Consider the following 17,856-nt stretch of genomic DNA (forward strand, 5'->3'; position numbering starts at 1 on the left):
CTTCCGTGCCCACGGCCATCAGGGAGCCACCTTCTGCATCTTCTGGCCTACAGAGCTACCACTGAGCTTGTCAGTGAAGCTGGTGCCCCTCACCCATGAGTTCCTTATCACTTTGGTAAATGTGTTCTTCCTGGTGTCCCCCCACCTTAAGGAAACACAAATGCTTTATTCTGTGCAAAAATATTCATGAAATATGAAACCAGGTGTGTGACCTGCTAGTTACAGGGTTCTTCCCCTGGTGCACATTAAAATAAGGAACTATTAAGAATTTCCATCTGTCTAGCACCTGAAAGCAGCCTGCATACACAGATGAACCTCTGAGAAGCATTAAGGTAGTCAACAGGGAGATAATAAAAAAGCAGGAAAACCCTCTAGCCTCCTATGCATGTGTGGCTCCTCATCCTGCTGTGCACACTGTGACTTCAGAAGTGGCCACCTCAGTCACCGTGAGCCTCTGTCATACACTGCAGCATCCATGGGCACACATCTCACTCCTGACTGGCTTTAGGGTCATGGGAGGTCCTTAAACCCATCTGTGCTTCAGCTTTCTCATTATTTTCTTAAAGGATTAAGAAAATAATGTCTGTTCCTTCTTCTTTGTCAGAAACATTGGTCATTAAATATGACATATCCAGTTTCAAATCAAAAGTTTAGTATATATCTCAATTAAGAAGCAGTACAATGAGCCAAAGTATGCACCTAAACTATCAACACGGTTTTGCCATCTTCACGACAGCTTGTTTATGCAGCAGCGAAGAAGCCTGGAGAGCGAGTGGTAATGAGATCATGACAGGTGTTTTCCACGGCTTGGTGAGAACTGAATATCTTTCCTTGTAAAAAGTGGTCCGAAGCCTGGAAGAAGTGGTGGTCAGTTGGTGCAAGGTCTAATGAATACAATGGATGAGAGAGAATTTCCAACTCCAGCTACTGTAGTTTAAGCAGAGTTGTTTGTGCAACATGTAGTCGAGACAGGCAAGAGAATTGGCCTGTCTCTGTTGACCAATCTCAGCTACTTAATCACAAGGATCCTCATAATTTTGTCCAATTGGTTGCAGTAGACATTGGCTGTAATCGACTGACCAGGTTTCACGAAGCTGTAGTGGATAATACCAGCGCTGAACCACCAAACAGACACCATTAGCTTTTTTTGATGAACATTCAGTTTTGGACTATGTTTTGGCACCTCATCTTTATCCAACCATTGTGCCAAACACTTGTGATTGTCAAAAAGAATCCATTTTTCATCACACATAACAACATGGTATAGAAATGGTTCACCTTTATGTTGTGACAGCAAAGAAAGGCAATCTTTGAGACGATTTCTCTTCTGACACTCATTTAATTCATGCAGTACCCATCTATCCAGCTTCTTTACCTTGCCGATTTGTTTCAAATGGTCCAATATTGTTGGAATAGTAACGTCAAACCTTGCTGCTAATTCACACATAGGTCGAGATGGAATTCTTCCACAATAGCCTCCAGCTCATCATTATCCACCTTGGTCTCTGGTCACCCACGTGGCTCATTTTCAAGATTAAAATCACCAGAACAGAACTTCTGAAACCATCAACGTACTGTGTGTTCATTAGCCACTTCCTTCCCAAATACTCTGTTGATATTTTGAGCTGTCTGTGCTACATTTGTTCCATGATGGAGCTCATATTTGAAAATAACACGAATTCTCAACTTATCCATGGTTTCCCCAAAATTGCTCTAAAAAATTTGACAGATAATCACAAGCCAAACTATGCATTTGAAAGAATGAGGATGTACCTTCACAATAAAAATAAAACAAGAAGTGTCAAAGTGAAATGAGATATTAGCTGTTAAACCTAAGGGAATCGGACATTTCATACTTAATAACCTAAATCTAACACATGCTGGTCACAGTGGTTCATGTCTATAATCCTAGCACTTTGGGAGGCCGAGGTGGGAGAATCACTTGAGGCCAGGAGTTCAAGACCAGCCTCAGCAACATGGCAAGACCAGGCATGGTGGTGCATACCTGCTGTCCTAGCTACTTGGGAGGTGAGGCTGGTGGACTGCCTGAGCCCAAGAGTTTGAGGTTGCAGTGAGCTATGATGACCCTAGGCAACAGAGTGAGAGTGAGATGGAAGGAAGGAAAGAAGGAAGGAAGGAAGGAAGGAAGGAAGGAAGGGAGGGAGGGAGGGAGGGAGGGAGGGAGGGAGGGAGGGAGGGAAAAGGAAAAGAAGAAAAGAAAAGAAAGAAAGAAAACACACACATCCAACTGAAAAGTAAATACAGAAACCTTTTAATTCCTTGTAAGGAATTCTTGGATAATTTCATGTGTTTTAATAATCATAGAGGCAATCTTACCCTTATTCATTACCAAAAATAAATACTATGGTAACAATTTATATTCCACAGATGCAAACAATCTCATTTGACATTAAAAAAAGGCAGAAAGACAAAACACAAACTCTGAGGGCAGAGATTAAAACAATACAACATTCTAAGATTGTTAATTTTATTGTTTGTTTCACTGTTGTATGTTTATCTTCCAAGAGCCTACAGAGGTGAGGGAAAATATCTTCAGGCTTATTTTAAACAACTTGAGAAAGGGATTAAGCATTAAATATAAAAAATAAAACTTTTAGCTTATTGATTAAACTAGGAAGAATTTTCCTGAAACTTGTCAGTTAAATTGGTCTGTAATGCATTAATAAATGAACAACATGGATCTCTTCTAAGAAATATTTTAAATACTGCATATACTGCCAAAAATCTAATCAGAATATGAAAATGTTAAAGTCATAGTCCCCTGGACAGACTAAATACAAGTTAGTCTTTAACCTGAAGTCAGAAGTGCAAAGTCTATAAAAATAAAAATATTGCCATTGTTCTCAGCAATCTCCTGATAAATCCTATAAATCCTTAAAGCCTTTCCAATAAATAAACCACAGTCTCTTGACAAGCTCCTTGCTTAGGTGGAAAGTAACTTTTGAAGCTGGACTTCTCAGTCTGTGGACAGCAGCAAGCTGCACGGGCATCATTGCTCCACTTTGAAAATCATCTTCGGAGCAGAAGAAAGTCCAGCAATGACCTTCTTCATTGAGACACTGCCTGCATAGCTACAACTCTGTATAGCAGAAGGTCTCCAGACAGGCACAACTCTCAGCTGATAATCCAGAAACAGATTTAAAAAGAGGAAATAGATGTCAAATATTTCAGTTTACAGATGCTATCCCAGATAAAATGTCAAGGGTTTTTGGAATAAAAATGGACAATATGCAAAAATGAGGTAACCAGATATCAACAAAGTTGGGGATTTAAGATGCACGTACTGCAAGCAAAAACAGAATTTTCTACATGTAGCTGCAGGAAGTTCTGCTTGGGGTCATTCTATTTGGAACTCATTTCCGAGAGGCACTCCTAGTTATTTCTATTATCTGCTATGTCTACACTTGTGAATAATAATCATAACTGATACTTAAAATGATGCCTTGTCACCCTCCAGGGTTCTACAGGTTCTTCCAAATCAAAGAGAGGCCACATAACGCCTAGTATTATTTGGGGGTTAGCGTATCCTTTATAATAATTATTTTTAAATTGGTAATCCATCTTTGGGCTCAATGATAGCTCTCTCTATAAATAATGTTTTTATTAACCAGAATATTCCACTTTCTCGGTAGAATTAATGTTCAGAACTTATTTGACAACCAAAACTAAAACTGGGGCGATGGGCTCTTGGAATGTAAGCACCCATGAAGAACCGTCCCACCGACCAACTCTTCCACTTTCTTTCTAGATGTAGGATCACCAGGGTGTTTCGATGCAACCTGAACATTTCAGAGAGGGGGGTCTTCATGAAGATCTTATATGTTTGTGGGATTCAGAATCACTGTTCACTTAGCGATCCTATTTGCTCACTCTCTTCTGTGTGCAATTGTACAGCTTTGCGTGGCTGTTGAGCCCGGGTGGAAGAACTCCCATCCTGCCTCAGAGCCTCTCCTTTAGGGACTTGGAAACGGAAGGTAGCGCAGTTCCTTCTGGCCATCTGCCGGGCATGGGATGCCGGGCTGCTTGGGGTAAGTTCGACCAGCAATTTTAAAGAACTCTTCTGCAGCGTCAAGTGCAATGAGACGGTCCTGCCAACAAAAAAATAGAACAAAAAAATCAGTATTGCTAAGATGGAACACAGACACATCCATGGGATAATCCAATCTAACAACAACAAAACCCACCTTGGAAATCATAAGGAGCCAGTAAAACATGTATTAACTTTTTCCCAACAAATCACAGACACACCTTAATCCTTTATTTACATTATCCAAGAAACACTGCACCTCTCTTAGAGTCCATTCAAATTAGTTTTCAGTCTTAGATTATATAAACGATACTTCTCACATCTCTTGGATCCTACAAACAGTTCAAAAAGCAGACTGTACAATAGAATCAGCTGAAAAATACAGTCTCGAGTCATAACCCAAGCCTCAGTGGGTCTAGGATCCAGAAATCGGAATCTTTAAAGCTCTTCAGATGACTCTGATACACCGGAAACCAGTGCACACAGTGCCGGCATCCCCGCCACCTCCTACTGCAGCACTGCTGCTAGTGTTGGAACAGGGAATACAGTCAGTGCTCACTTAACATCATTGAGAGGTTCTTGGGAACTGCAACTTTAAGCCAAAGGACATAAAACAAAACCAATTATTTTCTCCTCATTGATGTTATAACAAAACACTATTCAAGGACCTGCTGTATATTGTTTCACTTAAAGTTGCAGTCTCCAAGAACCTATCGTGCCGTTAAGTGAGGACTTATTGCAAATGGGCCAATAGAAAAGGTAAACATGTTAAGCAAAATTGGAGCAAATGACAAAAGGTATCCACTTACCACAACAAAAAGATATCTCTCTGAGAGCTCCCAGCTTGCTGGAAAGATAGTGGTCTCTTCAGCCAGTTTTAACAACATCTCTCGAGCTTTCCTTGTGTTTTTGGAATCACTGACGGTGCTGAGTTTAGTCACTGCCAACAAAGAGTCTGCTTCCTTTTGAAAACCTAAGGTAGAAAAATTTGCCCCTCATGTAAAGTAGACCCAAGGTAACAACTGTCCTGCAATATGGTCCCTGCAGGAGATTAAGAAGGGACCCCAATGTGGATTCTGTACAAACATCAGAGAACTGAAGCCAAAGGCACTGCTCCATGTGCTGCTGCCCAGCTCAATGTGACTCGTGGGGTCTTTAAATTCTCTTGATGTTTTTTCTTATTTAACTTTCTTTGTTACTTTTTTCACTTGGAGCCTCAGATACTCATCCACTGGCTGCTTGCTGCCTTCACTTTGGTTTGAAGCCCTCTTTCCTGTCCTCCCTACTCTTCACTTTCTCCTCGGTCCCCAAAAATGCCACCTGCCTCCAAATCTGCAAAGTGGTCCCCTCCAGGCCCTACTGCTCCAAGCCCAGATTTCCTTGCTCAGGACAATATGGTCAGCTGCTGAAATTTACTCACCCAAAGGTGTAAAAGACTCAAAGACTTAAACCTGCTTAGAGTAACTTACATTATAAGAAGGAGACTATTAGCTCACAACAATATTGGGTGATCAAGGAGGACAGAGGTCCCATCCCATCCCATTGCATCCCAACTAAGGCAACAGGGGCTAGCAATGTGGCACCCCACGTTTGAAAAGTTATGATGCCAGGGTGTCATGTTCTGTTTCCAAGCAGAAGGATTAAGGACTTCAAAGTTGATCAATTCATTTTCTAAACATTAAAACAAGCTTATTTTACAGTGTGGGGGCCATGTTCATTGCAACACAATCCTGGTAGAATTAAGGAAAACCATTACCATTAATCACCAACGATTAGGGTAGATATCTACTTTAATGCCACAGGTATTTTCCCAACTTTGAAGCTTTTCTTCCTTTCATGTCTTCTGAAATCTACACTGACTTTTTTCTGTTTATTTCTCCCAACCTGCCCCATCCTATAAAGCTATTACTAATTGGCCAATCACCCTCATCTAATTTAATCAATGTACAGTGCCAGAAAAGTAAATGGTAATGCCCATATGACTGCACTGCCCTGCGCTGCCCTATACTGGGGACAGATGGAGTAACACATGGCAGAGTGTGTCCCCAAGACATGAGCTGGTGACAACAGAAGTATCAGATGTTTATGCTTGAGGATATAAGGGCAAGGTTGGAAAAATAGTTAGTCCACAGTAGCCTTAATTAGTAAATTACCAACATTCCTTTTATAAAAACCATGGTGGAGTAAATGAAGAGTAATGATCACAAGTAGTTATTTTTACCATTTCACAATCTCTTTCGGACTCACCTAAATCTTCTAAAATGCGTTTCCATCGGTTTCTCACTTCCCTTCGAATCTGCCGCAGGGTATAGATATCATAGTTGAGTTTCTGCCACTCCTGCAGGAAAACAGAAATTCGGTTTTATTCATACCTTCCGGCCTAAACCCTCTACCTCATTCCTAAACTTTATGTTTCTTAAACATGTGGTTCCTCTTTCATTAATCTTCAAAACATGCCTAAAAGAAGAGAAGGAGCTGGAATGGATAGAGGCGATAGGAATACTATTAACTGCCATTTCTGGAGAATCTTCTGGACCAAGTCATATGGCACTTAACATGAATCATCTTATTGAAACTCTTCATGTTATGTATCCTCTCAACTTGAGTGATCTCACCTGTAAAGTGGGGTTAACAATGGTAAATATTCCATTTAAGACTATTATAAAGATCGAAGGTATGCAAAAGCACAACACCTGCACACAGTGGGCACCTAATAAAATCCATGTATTATTAAATCTGTTTTATAGATGAAGAAACTGAGACCCAAAGAGTTTCATTGACTAATCCAGTATCACCCATCTAACAGATATTGGAACTGGCATTTGAGCCCAAATCTAGCTCTGAAGTTCATGAGCAAGCTGACACATGAAAAATCTCTGCCTCTTTTGTTGTCAGAATAAAGTAGACCTGGGAATCCCAAGGCTGTTGAAACCTAGCCAGTGTTTCCGTCACTGTATCTCAGCACTGATCTTTTTAATTTATATTCCTTTGATAGGATGAATCTGTCAATAATTCAGCAGAACTAGCAAAAGGTTATCATTCTGGAAAATTCTTTATCAGTCTTATGTGTTTCATGTTGGCCCCAATACAGAACTTAAATCCTTTAGGAGCATTAGCATCTTCATGGAGATAAGTGTTCCTTTAAAATGTCATGAAAATTTGTTTTTAAGGAGCCTTGTCGATATAAAACAGTCATTTTATAGAGCATACCTTTTTGTCGTTCTTAGCAAAGACATTAGCCACACAACTACCCTAATGCACAGCTTAAAAGAACATCATTCTAAATGCCCAATTTAAGACTCAAGTTATATGATACTTTGACTCTTCTAACTGAAAATGTTTCTGTGATACCATTAGTTCCCTAAGAAGTTCCTTTCAAGGCTTGCCTTGCTCATGGCTGGTTAAGAAAAATCAATTTGGCTGCCATTCACAAATGTTTATAGACACCATTTTGAGAAAGAAAAGCTAGCAAAACTAAGTGTTTTGTTACGATTGCATTTTGGATCTTGTATCTGAGGATATGCCATCAACAGGGCATGGACTTTCAGTGTTTGCTAGAAGTCAGGAAGGGGTGAGTTTGAGTACTCTTTCCTGGTCCTCTTTTCCTGACCAAACCATATATGCACATGCATGTGCACGAGCGTGCGGTGACTGGAGTCAGGGACAGAAACATGCAACCCTGGGCTCATCTGTAGCATCATGTTAAAGCAGCCTTATCTCATCTCCCCCCGCCCCCCAGACTGTGTAAGTTGTGGAGGAAAAAAACTCAAGTATTGCTGTTTTCATTGGATGGGCATTATTGTACTTAAATGGCATTCAATATAGCATATGGAGTACAGGTTTGGATCCCAGCTCCATTATTTATTAACAACCTTACTTTGGGGATGTTCTTAAACTCTCTGCGTCTCAACTGCCTCATCTCCAATGTAGGGATAATAAAACTACCTCACCCCATTGGTTTATTGTGAAGTTCAAGTGAGCTAATACAAGCCCTCAGAATGGAGGTTGATGAACATTCTTCTCCAAATCAGTGCAGGCACAATTAAGAAGCAATCCTCCAAGATTCAGAATTATTTCTGTTATGAGGATGGAAGACAAAATACACTACCTTATGCAGTATCCCATTTGTGAGCACCTTCAGAAGGCAAATTTTTCTACTCTTAGCACCAGATATGATTTTACTTTTCCTAAAAAAATTGTTTCATCTTTTTGGACATTGTGAATTTTGAAAGTCATCAATTTCCACTCATACATGAAAACTTAAAGTCCTTTCCTGGAAAATATATAGGATTTGGCAATCCTTTTTTTAATTCCTACTATTTCTGGCTACATTTTATGTCTTTATTCATATATATTTTTTCTCTTTATTCCTCACTTTCTTCTAGTAAGATAGAATAAGATAAGATAGTAAGATAAGATTTCTGCTAGTAAGATAGCACTTTTGTGCTATCTTACTATACTTTCACATAAGTTACCTTAACTCCTTTTAGATAAAAAGACAACAGTACAGACAAAATACTAGACAGAGCCACACTGTGTTTGTTCTCAATGAAAATGATCCTGCTTTCTGGACTTAATGAAAAGTGCCCAGACTGTTAGTCAGACTTGATCAGAAACCCACGCTATCTGCAGATGAGTTGCCTCCTATGTTCACACAACCTTAATTTATGAAACAAACCACTAGGTGGCTTCATTAACTTGCAATTAAAGGTCTCTCATAAATTTTCTTTTAGCTCCTAAGGCTGATGCTTCAGATTCTCTTCTCTCCAAGTGTAGCCAAATCTCTGTTTTTCAGAGACTCACCCATCATTGGATCATCCGGGCTTTGGACATTTTTTTAAACCTTTCCTTTCCTACTGTCCATCTATCAGTCATTTTGCTATTCCTAAGTATCAACACTGAATGTCACACAAATTCATTCAGTGTCTGTTTCTCTAATAAAACACTTGATGGGGGAGCAACATATAGCTAGTAATCAATATGAGATTTAAAGATCTGCTGAGCATGGAGGCATAACTGGCCTATCTTTGGATCCCACCTCATCCTACTGTGGCTTGTGGACAACTTTCACGTGATAGGTGCTTTTTAAAATTAGTAGAATGAAACTGTAGATCTCATACATCCATATTATTACTATCTTGTTTTGACAGAGCAATCATGGATAGTCATATATAAAAGCATCTGGAAGTTTTGTGCAAAATTTAAAGCTCTAAAACCAGTAGAGGCTTGGGTAAGGTTTTAACTAAGAATTGGCATTTGATAAAATAAATGGTAAGAAAAGAATGTGAATTCCTCTTAAACATATGACCCTAAAGAATAGAATCTAAATGCAGCAAATGAGAAATGGTGATGTACAAACTCTTATCCAATTATGTGTCTCCACAACTAAAAGAACTAACTCCCCTACTCCCTAGTATTAGAGAAGAGCAAGTCTTCTGACGTCCTCCTACAATTTTTAAGTTGTAATAATTTACTTTTTAAGCTTGAGATAAATAATTTGAAAACAATAAAGATTGTCAAATATTCTTCACAAGTGACTTCAATTCTAATAGACATCAGAAGATAAAATCTTATTTTCTCCCATCCAAGTACTAACCAGGCCCAACCCTGCTTAGCTTCTGAGATCAGATGAGATCGGATGTGTTCAGGGTGGTATAGCCATAGGCAAGTCTTATTTTCTAAAAGAAATATTTTATTTCCCTATAATTTCTGAAATAAAATATTGTGGTCAATGTGATGCTATGGCCCTAAACTTTAACAATGGGTGAATCAGCAAATGTGTAGCAAAAGAAATAATACAGATCTAGTTTCATAAGATACCTGGGAACCAAGTCAAATTGAAAAACATGATTGAAAATGAATTCCTGTTTCCCAAGAATGGAAAAACAAGCACCACATATACTCACCAGCAAACTGGTATTAACTGAGCAGCACCTTAAGTGGACACATAGGTACTACAGTAATAGGGTATTGGGCAGGTGGGAGGGGGAAGGGGGGCGGGCATATACATATATAATGAGTGAGATGTGCACCATCTGGGGGATGGTCATGATGGAGACTCAGACTTGTCAGGGGAGGGGGGAATGGGCATTTATTGAAACCTTAAAATCTGTACCCCCACACCCCCATAATATGCCAAAATAAAAAAAAAAAGTGAAAAAAAAAATCCGGAACTTAGAGGTCTATCTCAGACCTACTAAATCAGAATCTGCATTTTAACAATAAAAAAATAATAAAAAGGGGGGAGGGGGGGAAATGGGCATTTATTGAAACCTTAAAATCTGTACCCCCATAATATACCAAAATAAAAAAAATAATTAAAAAAAAAATAAAAAATAATAAAAAAAATAAAATGAATTCCTAAAGACATTCATAGCTGAATTCTTGAGGTTATTCTCCTCTTCATCTTTTGGCCAAATCAGATTAGAACTGCTAGATAAGAAGGCTGAGGCAACAACATGAAAGGCAGAAAAAGCTCAATGTGCTGCCACCATCAACAGCCAATTTTCCCCCAGCTTTTGATCCCTGTGAGCTGGCCTCGACCTTGAGTCCTGACTTAAGCTCCTCAGATCACTTTCTCATGCACAAAATTAAGAGCATTTGATTCTTTAACCAACAGTTCCCCACTACCCCCACCCCCTGGCAATCGCCATTCTACCCTCTGTTTATATGAGTCTGACTATTTGAGACTCCACATGTAAGTGAGATCATGCTGTATTTGTCTTTCTATAGCTGGCTTATTTCCCTCAGCACAGTAACCTCGAGGTCAGGCGTCCTCAAACTACGGCCCGCGGGCCACATGCAGGTGTTTCTGCCCGTTTGTTTTTTTACTTCAAAATAAGCTATGTGCAGTGTGCATAGGAATTTGTTCATAGTTTTTTTTAAAACTATAGTCCAGACCTCCAATGGTCTAAGGGACAGTGAGCTGGCCCCTGTTTAAAACGTTTGAGGACCCCTGGTCTAGGTTCACCCATGTTGTCACAAATGGCAGGAATGGATATGGCCTACAGAGGATGGCACGTTATTGGCTCTGCCTGGACCCCAATCTTTCTGTCCTAAGAGCGTCTAGGCAATGACACGCCAATATACACACCAATACACACCAATATACACACCAATATATACAATATACACACCAATACACACCAATATACACACCAATATATACAATATACACACCAATACACACCAATACACACCAATATACATACCAATATACACACCAATATATACAATATACACACCAATACATACCAATATACACACCAATATACATACCAATATATACAATATACACACAATATACACACCAATATACATACCAATATATACAATATACACACAATATACACACCAATATACACACCAATACACACCAATATACACACCAATATACATACCAATATATACAACATACACACAATATACACACCAATATATACAATATACACACAATATACACACAATGACACCCCAGATATACCAGCAGCCCCTGTCTGTGTGCAGGGCTCACTCTATGGTGCCTTCCCTGAATTCTGTCTAGCAGAGCAGAGTCTCTCACTCTCACAACACTGTTGTTTTAACAGGGGAAAGGGGTGGCTTATATCCAATTGGCTTATATCCAATTGGCTTATATCCAATTGGCTTAACCATTCGATGTCCTTAGGAAGACATGTTGAATCCTTCTGGCTGGATCTAACAATCAGTTCAAAGTTAACTTTGGATTCATAATAACTTTGAGCCAAAATCTATTCACCATCTGAGGCCCGAGCACTAAGATAACCTTGTCTTTTGTCTTTCTTGGATGGTTAAAAACCATCTTCAGAGGAAGATGTTCATACCCAGGCTGAAAGGGTCCTTATTACAGTTGATTAACACAAAAGAACCAACCAGAAAGGTCTTTCTCAAATGTTATAAAGGACACTTTGGTGAACTTATGTAACTTGCCCCATGCCCAACTGCCAGTGGCAGTTAAGCCAGAATTCATATCTAAGAGTATCTAATTCCAAAATGTATATACTATTTTAAAAAAAGAAAGAAATAGAAGACTACTTATTGTTGCTTCCCAAAACTCGGCCTCTTTTTTCTTATAGATTTATCGTTTGTTTAAGTTAGGTAATACATTCATATGATTCACAATTTGGAGAGTATTAAAGGCTCTGTCCTCCAGGGCTGGTGTTCTCCCCACAGGTAAGTAATGTTACTGATTTTTTTCTACATCTTTCCATTTTTTCCCCCAAAAATGGTAGCATGCTATACCCTGCACTTGTCACTTAAAATATTCTAGCAATCATTTTGTATTAGAATATAAGACTTTGGCTCTTTCTTTAATTTGACTTTTTCACCATCTGGTATAGATACAAAAAGAATAAACATTTGTTTTATAGAAAATGGGTCCCCCCCATAATGTTTTCCTCAATCTGCCTTAAAACTAGAATGTTCCTTAAGACTTTTTGATTCCTAGTCATTGTTTCCAATATCACCTCAAAAAGTAGTAAGCATTCCAGTGTATGCACTATATACAACGCTTTGGGAATTTCCACTTCAAGTGAAACAAGGGGAACATGAAAGAAAGACACCACACAACCAGGACGGATAACAAAAGTACATTGCAAAATTTAAACACATCTAAATCAGAGAGCTACAAATTGTATAGTAAATACTTTTATTTCAAAGTAGTAGCTGCTTAGTAAAATGAATTCTTTGAACACAGTAACTTACCTCTTTCTTTTCAGTTTTCACCAATTCACATCATCTTATGCTACTTTCTACTTAAAACGAAGAGGGATTCTCTAAAAGAAAAGTCATATTGACTGCTTCTACAGTTTAGTGTTCTCCCATTTTGAAGGTACTGGGAAATATCAGATAAGTAGGAGAAAGACACGTAATACAAGGTGGGAATCTGGATTGTAACATGCATCCAAGAAATCCTCTCATGTGTGCCTTTCACAGAGGAATTCGAGAGGGATACAGCAGACCAGGGTAGTTCTGCAGCTATTGAGGGGTCCTCAAAGCTGTGGCTGTCAGTCTGGAGCAGGGTCCTCAAACTTTTAAAATAGGGGGCCAGTTCACTGTCCCTCAGACCATTGGAGGGCCGTTGGAGAGTGTGGCACACATTCCACGCATGCGCACTGTGGGCCTGGGCTAATCGGGACAGGCAGCGGTGGCAAAAACACCTGGCGGGCCAGATAAATGTCCTTGGCAGGCCGCATGTGGCCCTCGGGCTGTAGTTTGAGAATGCCTGGTCTGGAGAAAGATCTCCATTAGTGAACCACTGACAGGGGCTCAGTCCACCAACAGGGGCTCAGTTTCAGGGCATGTCCTCATTTTTATCAGTGACCCGGTGAAGTCAAAGATCACCAAAGTAGGGAGAATTACTAACACTAATAGAATGAGCATCATGATCTGAAACATATAACAAATAAGCCCTATGAAGTATAAAATCCGAAGGTCAAAAATGTATGAGGAATATATTAAAATACACCCTAGTTTTAGGCTGGAAAAATCAACACAGCCAAAGCACCAGATTCAGGGACCTGCCCACACAGCAGGTCATGTGAAAGAGAGGCTCAGGGTTTGGATAAACCAAAGGCTTCAAATTCACCCAACATATGGCATTCAGTCTGCATTTATTGGGCACTGAGCCTGTGCCAAGCACAGCGCTGGGCTTGCAGAGAATGAATAGCATAAGGATCTTAAAAAGGAACAAAAATGTAGCCCAAAAAATGTAATATTATACTGCATTCATACAAGCATTGCCCGAAAAAGGAAGCAGCAATCAATGTTCTCTTCACAGAACACCTGGAGAAACTGCCTTTCAAGAGATTTTGCCAAACAGCGCGCAGCCAGGAAGATAGCAACTAAGAGGGTGCAGTGCTTGGAAACCGTGCCATGGTGACCCAGCTGGCAGATCTGGGAATTAGAGGACTTTGAAGGATATGATAAACATCCTTCTAACTCCAGCAGTGCTATGTGGAAGGAGGATTCCTTTTTTCTTTTTCTAAATTGCAGAGCTCCAAAATGCAGAACTTAAGACTAACAGGTGGAAGTCACGAGAAAGAAGAACTCTCTACTCGGAATGAAAGCTCAGTAAAATAATGACTGGGAGGCTCAAGAATAATTTCTATGTTTCAGGTAGAAATATACTATATCATTTTTTAATTTCTAGAAATGTGGTTTCTTTAATTTCTGCAGGCTCTTTCACATATTTTTCTATCACCTGACAAAATCCAAAAAGGATTTAAAGGTATTTGCAAAAAATAGATAGATAATAGATAAATAAATGAGGACAGGTAGAGAGGTAATATTCCTAGAGCATTCTCTACTTCCCAGGCACTGCTCGCTGAGCTCCTTACACATATTTACTCCACTAATCCTCACAATGTGATGCGTCACCCTATGAAATGGACACTGTTATAATCCATCTTACGAATGAGGAAACTGAGGCTCGAAGAGGTTGCGTAACTTGCCCGGGTACGCACAGTAGTAAGTGAGGAGCTGGGGTTTCAAACCTAGGCAGCCCGGCTGTGCGGCCAACACGCTCTGAGAGCAGGAAGGGAGCAGGTAGGCCAGAGAGGAAGGGAAAGAGCACAGAGAGAGAGGGAGCAGCTGATCAGAGACGAGGCCAACCTAAAGCCGCAGCAGCTGCACCTGAAGAAACCAGAGAAACCAGGAAAACACAACCGAAGTCTGGGGAGAAATCAGAACTTTTCGAGAGGCCAAGCGTTCCCAGCAAGAATGCTGCCTAACACAAGAACATTCTTCTTCTAAGGCAGCGATTCCCTGGGATGTAGGGAATCTGAATCTTCTCTGGGATGTAGGGAATCTGAATCTTCTCTGGAATCTTCAGTTCTGCTCTTCCTCCTCAAAGACAGTGAAGGGCAAGCCCAGTGCCCCACCTTGGCCAACCCTTCCTCCTCAGCCTCGCCACTTGGCCTCCACTTCCGCCCTGGGGCAGTCAGACCAGGCAAACCACTCCCTTCGAGAAGCAGGGGCAGGGAGGGAGGCGGAACTCGCAGAGGTCTAGGTTCTAAGGACCGAGGAGAAAAGGCAAATACTGTGGACTGAGCTGTGCCTGTCTGCCACAGAGAGGGCAGTCAAGGCTCCCCATACCTTTCTGCAGCTAGGCTTCAGGGCTGAGAGACCCCTGGGGAGGACTCCCCCAGGGACCCCCTCTGCCCTCTCCCTAGAGCCCCACCTCTCATCTGAAGAGGAAGCCTTTCCTTGGAGGCTCCCCCAGAGCTCGCACCCTTCCCGTCCTGCTTGCGAGATCACAGGGTTGTGAGAAAGCCCAGCAGAGCCTCCTACAGAGCAGCAAACCACAGTTTCGCTCACTCACATGACGGCTTCCTCCTCCCCGAGTTAATCAGCTGGCACATTTGAACACACCCAAATGCTTGACCTCATATGCCAGACCCGAGAGAAAGAGGATTTTGTAGGGAACTAGCTCACTTTCTCACTGTGACAGCTGGCTTCACTGACGCAGGCGGCCACCACACCCTTCCCTTAACCCCTTCACCTCCTCGAGCTGTGGCCATTTTCCATCCCTTCCTTCCCTGCCATGTGACTTAACGGGGAGTCCCCACCACTGAGCTCACCTCCTCTCATCCCCTCGTCACCAGCCCCCGGCCCTCTGCCTTCTTCAGGGCTCCTACTCTCCCCACCCTCCCATGCCACACTAGCGAACCCAGGGGGGCTTCACAGTCCTTTCCCAAGACCCTCATCCTTCTTAAAGTGTTTAATCCTGGTGGCTGTTCTCTTCTCAACACGCCTTTCCAGGTTTCTATGGCAAAGGGAAAAAGGAATGAGCATTTATCATGCCCAACGCAGTACCACAAGCAGCAAGTCCTCTGCCCTCCGGTGAGATGGCCATTATTACCCCTGGATTGCAGAGGAGAGGGTCAGGATCTTGCCCAGAGTAAGTCAGTAGCAGGCCTGGGATTTGGGATCTGCTATCCCTAAAGTGCATCCTCCTCACTTGCTCCTCTCTTCCTTTGCTGCTTCTCCCTCCTCTGTCTCTTCCTCCTCCCAGTTCTTCCCTGAGGTTCTGTCTTGGGCGCTCTTCTCATCTCTACCTCCCTAGATAATTTTCCCTAACATCTGAACTCCTGTTGTCATTACTTCCCTGTTGGTGACTTCCAAGTCTCCTTCTTTGGTCCTGTCCCCAAGCCTCAGCTCCAGGTCTCAGTGTCCACCCTTCTGCTGGATGTCTCCAGTGGGCCAGCCCCGTCAGGCCGCTCCTCCACCCTCCACCAAGCCAGCTCCGTCCCGCTCATGTCCCCTCACCCCATCTTCAAATCAGGCACCTCATCCTGCTGACTCTCCCTCCGCACAGGATTCCTCTTTCCTAGTCCCACTGCCTGTGCCTCGGTTGGCCTGAATGGCTGCAAAAATAGGTCCCTCTGCTTCCAGAAGCTAAATTCCTCAATCTTCTCCCAACCCAGCTGTCTTCCTAAAAATGAGATTAGGTCACTTCCCTCCCACAATCTTCAGTGGCTCCCACTTTACTCTCAATCCCAAACAAGCTACCCACGATCTGACCTTTCTGGTCTTGCTGCCAATGACAGCCCTTCACACATAACATGCCCCTGACACTTGGGACCCCCACTCCATCCTCTAGCCCACCCTGAACCTGCGTGCCTTTGCCCATGTTCACTCACGTCATCCCGATTCCTCTGTGACTTACATCCTACTCACTCTTCGGAGGTTCAGCTCGAATGCATTCACCTCTAAGAACCCTCCACCTTTCTTACCACCTCTCTTAATTGCCTTTTCCTTTGAACTTTTCCAGCCCCTTTGTGAAAACGGATGTAGAACTATTCACTATACAGATATTGTTATACTATAGGTATTTGTAATGCCTCCTGCACTGCTAGAGTGTAGACTACTTGGACACAAGAACCTGGATTCATCCATGTCCTCCTGCCCAGTCCTTTGCACTCTGCAGGTCCTCCAACGGGTTTGCTGAACTCAACTGCACAAGATGATGCATATAAAAGCCACGTTCTGCTGGTAGTTGAGTGCCTATTTTCAATGTGGAAAGCAGCACTAAATCTTACCCTAAAAAGCCACTTGGGCTACAGTCCATGCCATTTCTGAATGAGGTAGGTTTATATAATAAAGATATTTTGATTCTGACATTTTTGGAAAACAGAATAAATTCAAGAAAGGTGATATAAAAAGAAAATGATCCATCCACCTCTTCCGCCCCGTGCCAGATCAAGCATTTGATATTTGAAAAGTACTTTTTGGATATGTCTCTTTAAATCATAACTATTGAGGATGCGTTGTGTGGCAGGCACTATCCCAGGCACCCCACGTGGCTGGGTCTATGGATCCCTTTCTGGAGAGGTGTTATGGGAGGCTCTGGGTCTGGGAGGTTAAATGTCTCAGCCGAGATCTCACGGCTGCTAAGTGGGGAACCTAAAATTTAAACTCAAATCTGTCTGACCCCAAAGCCCATGCTCTTCTTACTACTCTAAGCCATCACTTGATTAGGCCCACATTTAGCCCACTATATTGTCTTTCCCAATCACCAATGGGGAGACCGGGACACAAAGACAGAAATGCAACATAACATGCAGGGACATTCTTTCCAAAAGTGGCCTCTGGCGTGCTGGGTCCATTCTCCAGCTGCCCTCGCCAGCACCCTCCACCCTGCCCCGCAATAGAGAGAAGGTCAATGCCACCAGATCCCCATCCAAGCTGCAGGCTGACAGACTTGGCAGGAGATGGAGTGGACAGTTGATTATGCAGAGGAAGCTCAGAGCTTCCTTTAAAGATACCTGGGCCAAGGCCGGGCGCTGTGG

At 41.9% G+C, this 17,856-nt stretch overlaps 1 protein-coding gene across 1 annotated transcript in view; it reads right to left on the reverse strand.

Annotated features, from left to right (window-relative positions):
• Positions 1-2,250: 2,250 nt before the first annotated feature.
• MREG (melanoregulin) overlaps positions 2,251-17,856 on the reverse strand; it is a 54,848-nt gene continuing 39,242 nt past the window's right edge. The window contains exons 3-5 of the mRNA XM_012785170.3: positions 6,296-6,386; positions 4,858-5,021; positions 2,251-4,109 (exon numbers count right to left, since the gene is read on the reverse strand). Coding sequence (XP_012640624.2) covers positions 3,975-4,109; positions 4,858-5,021; positions 6,296-6,386 — 390 coding nt within the window. The 3' untranslated portion in view covers positions 2,251-3,974. The remainder of the gene's footprint in view (positions 4,110-4,857; positions 5,022-6,295; positions 6,387-17,856) is intronic.

This window comes from Microcebus murinus, chromosome 8 (genome assembly GCF_040939455.1).
Source record: "Microcebus murinus isolate Inina chromosome 8, M.murinus_Inina_mat1.0, whole genome shotgun sequence".
Lineage (NCBI taxonomy): Eukaryota > Metazoa > Chordata > Mammalia > Primates > Cheirogaleidae > Microcebus > Microcebus murinus.